General features: G+C 48.7%; 1 protein-coding gene across 10 annotated transcripts in view; it reads left to right on the plus strand.

Moving 5' to 3' along the window:
• TNRC6A (trinucleotide repeat containing adaptor 6A) overlaps window positions 1-7,485 on the plus strand; it is a 69,492-nt gene that overhangs the window by 57,943 nt on the left and 4,064 nt on the right. For 5 of the 10 annotated variants that reach the window (XM_064725774.1, XM_064725769.1, XM_064725775.1 and 2 more), the window contains 10 exons: window positions 152-289; window positions 509-637; window positions 719-796; window positions 1,031-1,241; window positions 1,782-1,814; window positions 4,029-4,160; window positions 5,609-5,767; window positions 6,069-6,209; window positions 7,135-7,242; window positions 7,458-7,485. The exon at window positions 7,458-7,485 is cut by the window's right edge and continues 194 nt beyond it. In XM_064725774.1, coding sequence (XP_064581844.1) covers window positions 152-289; window positions 509-637; window positions 719-796; window positions 1,031-1,241; window positions 1,782-1,814; window positions 4,029-4,160; window positions 5,609-5,767; window positions 6,069-6,209; window positions 7,135-7,242; window positions 7,458-7,485 — 1,157 coding nt within the window. The remainder of the gene's footprint in view (window positions 1-151; window positions 290-508; window positions 638-718; window positions 797-1,030; window positions 1,242-1,781; window positions 1,815-4,028; window positions 4,161-5,608; window positions 5,768-6,068; window positions 6,210-7,134; window positions 7,243-7,457) is intronic. The other 5 variants (XM_064725770.1, XM_064725776.1, XM_064725777.1 and 2 more) reach the window with 1 other exon arrangement.

Genomic DNA, 7,485 nt, shown 5'->3' on the forward strand with positions numbered 1-7,485 from the left:
TTGGTGTGTTACTTACTGCATTTAATGCCTTTTGATATAACGTTGTAGCTGCTTGTGTAATTGATACCTGTTTAACTTGTGAGGGAAATATGTGGGGTGGGAGAAGCAGCAGAAGAGGTTTTCTGTCACTGACTGCCCGTCCTTTCCCCAGAATGGCAATCCCAGTGTGTTTGGTGTTGGGAATATAGCAGCACAGCCCAGGAGCATGCAGCAGCCTCCAGCACAACCTCTTAATTCATCTCAGCCTAATCCACGTGCTCAAGTGCCTCCTCCATTACTATCCCCTCAGGTAAGTGATACAGAAAACACTCTGTGTATGAACTATCCAAATGCTGCTTCAGAAAATCGTTCCTTGTTTGTTGGTGCTGCTGATATTTATTCTGTAAATATTTGGGAGCATATTTGGCTTGATGAAGGCAGGCATGTGTTGACCAGAGGTTCCAGTATTCTCATATTCTGGCCTGAGTAGAGCTGTTACAGCTGCCCTTGGCCCTGGTGTGTGTTGCAGGTTCCAGTATCATTACTGAAGTATGCACCAAACAGCGGTGGCCTGAGCCCACTTTTTGGCCCACAACAGGTAGCCATGTTGAATCAACTGTCCCAGTTAAACCAGCTTTCTCAGATCTCCCAGTTACAGGTGAGCTGGTGCTGGCTGTGGCTGTGGCTGTGGGTGGCAGGGGCTGTGTCTGTCCTGCTCTAACCCTGGCGTGTCTCGCAGCGGCTGCTGGCTCAGCAGCAGAAGGCGCAGCCCCAGAGGAGTGTGCCTTCAGGGGGTCGGCAGCAGCAGGAGCAGCAGGTAAGGAAACTCCTCGCTCTCCCCTCTCAGGCTCTGCTGGGAGCTGCTTTACATCCTGAGCTGCATTTCCTGCTGTGACTGAGGTGTGCAGGGGTGGATGGAGCTTTAGAGGAGGGACTGGGTGCTGGGCTTTGGCTGTGCAGCATGCACAGGGCACAGAGGTGCATTTCTCTTTCTCAGAACATGGAAAAGCTTTTGCTCGTTGGTGTTGTAACTGCTCTGTTTTTTTTAAAGGGTCGATCTCTTAGTATGCAGCAACAGATGATGCAACAGTCCCGTCAGCTTGATCCAAACCTGTTAATGAAGCAGCAAACTCCACCCTCTCAACAGCAGTCACTCCATCAGCCCTCCATGAAATCCTTCCTCGAGAATGTCATGCCCCACACTACTCCTGAGCTGCAGAAAGGGCCCTCACCAATCAATGCATTCAGCAGCTTCCCTATAGGTGGGTGCCCTGCAGTCAGCCCGTGTCTGTGTGACCCACAGCCCCTCTTTTCCCCGTGCCTCCTCCTGGGAAATGACTGTAACCCTGTCAGTGCTTTCCTCTTTAGTGGCAGTAGTAGTTCTGCGTGGGGTTACCCTTGCTCACCAATAACTTTTCCCCAAGTGCACTCATTCCCAGTGCGTGTCCCTGCCTCAGTACAGAATACTTTACAGTCCTGAGAAATGACAGGCTCCTTTTGGTGCTCCTTTTGTGTCCTGGATCCCCAGGGTGATACAAAGTCCTGATTCCTGGAGCTAAGGGACTTTAAGCAGAATCCATGCACAGAATCCATTGATGTAGACACATTTATTGGGAATTCAGAAATGCTTTCAATGGCTCTAAGATTGCAAAGGTAGAACAGTCACTTTGCCTGTTAGTGGTTTTGTCCAGGAAAGAAAGCTTTTGGCTTTGCATTTTTAAAGAATTGTTGTCTCATTAGGCAAAATGTCTGAACATTTATAAATACAAACATCTCCTGTTTCTTTCTCCCTACATTTTCAGGCTTCTGTCCAATTTCTACTTCAGAAATTCCAGGCTTGTATATTTTCTTCTTACTTTAGGTCCCTTTTTAATGCTATCTTACTCCAGCTGTTTACCATTTACCTCTGTTCCTTACCCCTGTTTCTTTCCTCCCCTTCATTTTTGCTTTTCTCTCTTTTATTCCAATTGGGCCATTTCTGTTGGGCTGATTGCATTCTCATTGGCCTCTGCAGGGAGGTTTGTTGCTGGACATGCAGCTGGGTCCCCGTGCTTGCAGGCAGAGTGGCTCTGGCCAGGACAGTGCCACACACTGGGGTGGCTTGGGGCCAGCCTCAGGTCCAGGCTGCTGCTTCAGAGCTGCTGGTGATGCTTGGCATCAGTGTCCAGTTCTGCTTTCATTCAAAGGGCAAGGCATACAAAGGAAGTTCTGTAGCTGTTGACGCGCTGTGTTAGCCCTAAGGAAAGGCGTATTTCACTTTCTCACCAAACTGTGCACCGGGGGATTGCATCCTGCCCAGGTCAGGCTCCTTTGTGTTCATTCCTGGAGCTGGAATTGCTGTGCTCTGCCCCACAGCTGCTCAGGAGCCTGCAGGGTGCGTCAGGTTGCTTTGAGATCCCTCAGGAGTCTGGAATGGTTTGAGGTCCCCCTGCTCAGCACACAGAGCCACCCTCAGTGCTCACATAAAGGCTGAAGGGCAGGAGAAGCATTTGCTGCAATTTCTTCCCCCCTAGTGAAGAACTGAGTGCAGAGAAAGGCTGGTGTCACCTGCCAGTGCAGCGTGGTGGTGTGGCTGTGTGAGAGGGAGCTCACCCTGCCCAGCTTCTCCTGGAACATCCTTGGGTTTGTTTTTTCTCTGTGTTCCCATTCCAGTGTCAGGAGACCCAGCAAGGAGGTTCTGTTTCCATTTCAGGGAAGGGATTTGTCAGGATTCTCTAGATACTCACCCAGAGCATCCTTTTCTCTCCCTGACCACTTCTGCACTCACATCCCAGTTCATTATAGAATTAAGTATTTCTATTAATAAAAACAACCTTTAAGTGAGTATAGCTGATATAACTAATAACTAGTACTGAGTATACTATAACTAATAGTATAACTATATAACTAATATAAACTCTTCCACAGTAGGATATGAAGAATTACTTCTGGGAAGTGTTCAAATGATGGATTGTATCCAGGGACTGGTGTCCATCACTCAGCCCACACAATCCCACAGAGAGCTGTGACAGAGCTGTGCCTGCTGGGGCTGGCACTGGCCTGGTCACAGATGTGCCCCTCTGCCAGCCTGGGGCCTTTCTACCCCTTCTCTCAGAGCTCTGGTCTCTGCAGCTCCTCCAGAGCTAGAAGGAAGGTTGCTGTGCTGCAGAGTTACTGCTCTGACAGCAGCAAAATGCCAGAGGGAGGTGTCAGAAACAGGATCAGCTGGACATTCCCTTTTTTCCTGATTGACCTATTGATAGTTGTTATATTTTATAAAACTCCATCCTGTTCCAAGCACTTTTCCTGAGGCATTTCAAGAGGAGGCTTTTCTGGCACCAACTCTTGCTCATGCCTTTAAGAAAAACAAACAAACCCCCTCAAAAAGTAAAGCAGTTTCTTTATGGCTGCGAATGTGCACTTAGGAGCAAGAGGAAGCCCTTGTTCCCAGTGCTGAAGGAAGGTGTTTCTAGGAGACATTTGAGAAGTTCCCTGTGTGTCTGTGTTCCCAAGTTAAACTCTTGTAGTGTTTGTTTTCAGAGAAGAAGTAAACAGATCTGGAGGGCTGGAAAGGCACCAGGTAGAGCTGTGAGTTCAGGATTCTGACAGACTTGGAAAGGAGCAGGCATGGCAAGGTCAAACCTGTGGGCACATTGTCCAAGCCCAGAAGAGCCTGGTTCTTCCAGGTATTGGAGTAGATTTGGGTTGGCATTTTCTTGATTCTCTGGCAGAGAAACATCTGAGGTACAGACCACAGCTACAGCAGGGCAAGAGCAGTTCTGTTTGCCCCCTCTTTTAGGTATTTTCATTTTAGTTTCTCTTAACTTCCTAATGTCTTCTTCCACTGACATTTTTGCATGAGGACATGAGCTGAGAACTTGGGAGTGCTTTGCATTGCTCAGCTTAGCTTCTGTGTGCAGAGAGTTCCCTGGTTTCAGTGCTAGAACGTTCCTCAGAGGCAGACTTGGAGCATGCCATAACCATGGTAACGTGCTCTTCAGCGCTTTCTGGGGCACCAGGAGCACAGGGAGGGCTTTGCTCTGTGTCTCACGAGCTGTGTGTGCTTTCAGGAATGAACTCAAACTTGAATGTAAACCTGGATATGAGCAGTATTAAAGAGCCACAGTCTCGGCTGAGGAAATGGACTACAGTCGACAGCATTTCTATGAACACACCCCTAGATCAGAACTCCAGCAAACATGGTATGTGCAGCACTCCTTGGGCAGCACAGTGCTCAGGGAGTGAGCCCAGGGTGGCCTCAGGGCTCTGGGGTCACTGCAGCCTTGCAGGGGTGGTTGGGCTGGGCTGTCACTCCTGTGTTACGTACAGCAGTTTCTGTAGGGCTGTCTGTGCCAGCTTGCTGCTTGTCTGCCACAGCAGCCACAGCTTGCTGACTGTGCTCACAGAATGATCTTGTGATGAGATTAGTAGAAACATTCTACAGAACTCATTTTTTAACCAGACTTTTCTGTAACTGTGACTATTGCTACTAGCTTTACCTTAATCTCCAGTGGAATGCTTCATATATTTTTGAGCCAAAAGCTTGGTTTTCAGGTTTTCTCTCCCACCATCCTTCTGTCCTAAGGTGATTTTGGGGGATTTACCACATTCTGGGCATGGCTGACATTTTTACTGGCGGGTTTTGGTTATGAATGTCTGTGTTTGCATTCTAAAATTGGGAAGAGCTTAGAAGGGCTAGACTTGGTACCATTGCTGTCCTTAGTTTTAGAGGAGCTGAACTTGGTTGCTTCGTGTTTCATTCCAGTAATCAAGATTCATATGACATTTCAGCTGTTTCGGTTGCTTGAAATCATCCAGTTAAAATTCGAGTCTATAGCCCAAGAATCTGTGTCTAAAGATAGTTGTAAATGTCCCCGGTCTCCTGTTACTGTTCAGTCTCAGATTGTCGGGGTATTTTTAGGTGCATCAGCTGCTTTGCTGCTCTGAGCTGCCTCTGGTCGTGGCCATTCCCTGCAGCTGCCCTGCTGAACCCTTCCCAGTGTTGCCTCAGGCAGTGGTGGTGTTGCTTTACCTGCAGGTGATGTTTTCTGACCAGAGCAGGAATTTCTGTATCTCATGCAATCCCTGGTTCCCTCAGAACTGGCTTTGCTGTCTGGTAACTTTTAAACCATTCCTTTCTCTGTCTCCAGGGATTTTAAATTAATTTTTTTTGCTTCCCAAGAACAGGAATAGAATCCACAGAGCTTTGCTAAAGATCCTTCACAGGTTGTAGCTGTTTCTTTCACGAGCTCTCCCACCACAGAACCCTGTTAGTCAAATGGGGTCCCACAGAATGATCTTACCTCTGGAATTAATGCTTTACTTGAGTTGAACACGTTTCTTTGAATATCTGTACTGTTTTAGTGAAGGGGTTTCATGGGGGATTATTCTTATAGTTTTGTCCTGAGTTACTCAGGAGAGAGTATATTACTCTTACAGTTTTCTCTGCATTACTCAGACATATTTCATTTTGAGTTATTCCTGTATGATCTCCAGTATAACCTGGCATCACAGGAGGACAGTGTGCTGCTCTATATTTCATGAATGGTATACAAGGCCACGATTTTATATGTATTTATATAGGGATATAAAAACCAGCCACGAAAAATATTTGACTGCTTTTTTTTTTTGCTTTTTTTTTTCCCATCAGGTGCTATTTCAAGTGGTTTTAGGCTGGAAGATTCTCCGTTTGTTCCTTACGACTTCCTGAACAGCAGTAACTCCCCAGCCAGTCCTCCCGGCTCCATTGGGGACGGCTGGCCCCGTGCCAAATCGCCTAATGGCTCTAGCAGTGTTAATTGGCCCCCAGGTACAGCCCTGCCCTCCCTCCGTGCCCGGGCACCTCCTCCTGGGGCAGCAGCCGGTGCAGGAGGGCACCAGGGGTGTTCCTAGCAGATGGAAATGGAGAATGACAGCTTTACTGTGCAGAGAGAAGTGTGTCTGCCAGAGAAATCAGAAATTAAATTAGTGCAGTGATGGCTAAATCAAGGAAATTAAATGCTTAAAGGGTTTTGGATTTTTCAGTCATTAGGAGATGTATTGTTTAGACAGCTGTTTCCTTTTTAAAAATACGGTGAAAATAAGCTTCTTTCCTGCATCTGTATTCCTAGAGTTTCGCCCTGGTGAGCCATGGAAAGGTTATCCAAACATCGACCCCGAAACTGACCCTTACGTCACTCCTGGCAGTGTCATAAACAATCTCTCAATTAATACTGTGCGGGAAGTTGACCACCTCAGGGACAGGAACAGTGGTATGCTCAGCCTGCTGGGGAGTGTGTGCAACCTTCCCTCTGCTGTTGTGATGTTTGCTGCTTGCTGCCCTCCTGGTTTGTCCCTTGTGTTTCCTCCTTGCTCCTCTCGTGGTTGTTCCCTGTGTTTGCCCCTTGCTCCTCTCCTGGTTTGTCCCTTGTGTTTGCTCCTGGCTCCTTTCCTGGTTGTTCCCTGTGTTTGCCCCTTGCTGCCCTTGTGCTGTGCGTTTGGGGTGCGTTTCCTCCTTGCTCCTCTCCTGGTTTATCCCTTGTGTTTCCTCCTCTCCTGGTTTATCCCTTGTGTTTCCTCCTTGCTCCTCTCCTGGTTTATCCCTTGTGTTTCCTCCTTGCTCCCCTCCTGGTTTGTCCCTTGTGTTTCCTCCTTGCTCCTCTCCTGGTTTATCCCTTGTGTTTCCTCCTTCCTCCCCTCCTGGTTTGTCCCTTGTGTTTCCTCCTCTCCAGGTTTGTCCCTTGTGTTTCCTCCTTGCTCCTCTCATGGTTGTTCCCTGTGTTTGCCCCTTGCTGCCCTCGTGTCTCTCCCTTGTGCTGTGGGTTTGGGGTGTGTTTGGGGTGTGCTGTGGGTTTGGGGTGTGTTTGGGGTGTGCTGTGGGTTTGGGGTGTGTTTGCTGCTCGCTCCCCTCCTGGTCTGTCCCTGTGCTGTGCCTGCCAGGGCTGCAGCCCATCCGTGGCCCACCCGGTGCTGGTGCAGTGCAGGGGCTGTCCCAGGGGTGTGGGCTGTGCTGTTGCTGTCAGCTGTGCACGCCCAGGGCTTTGGGAGCAGCAGAGCCGTGCAGCCCGGCCATGCAGGAATGCAGGGCTGTGCTCTCCTGCTGCCACCACGTGCCGTGGGCTGAGTGTGCACGAGCACTGTTCATCCTGCTGCATCTGTGACCTGCTGCGCTGTGTCTGACTCTTCTCTTTGCTGCAGGGTCATCCTCATCTTTGAACACCACGCTGCCTTCAACTAGTGCCTGGTCATCCATTCGTGCCTCCAACTACAATGTTTCCCTCAGCAGTACAGCACAAAGCACTTCAGGTGATGTCTGCTTGTCCTCTTGTGGTTCCTTCCCCTTTACGTGCTCCGGGGGGATCCTAGATGTCAATAAAAGTGGTGCTGAGGTCTCATCAGCGTGGTAACTTCACTGATTTCAAAGCAGCAGTTTTGATTTTACCGTAATTTAGCGGCTTTTCTTTGCAGCAAGGTGATGGCTGCAGCAAGAGTGATTGTGGCTGTTCTTTTGTGTCTTTTAGTAGCCAGAAACAGTGATTCCAAATCAAC

This window comes from Zonotrichia leucophrys, chromosome 14 (genome assembly GCF_028769735.1).
Source record: "Zonotrichia leucophrys gambelii isolate GWCS_2022_RI chromosome 14, RI_Zleu_2.0, whole genome shotgun sequence".
Taxonomy (NCBI): Eukaryota; Metazoa; Chordata; class Aves; order Passeriformes; family Passerellidae; genus Zonotrichia; species Zonotrichia leucophrys.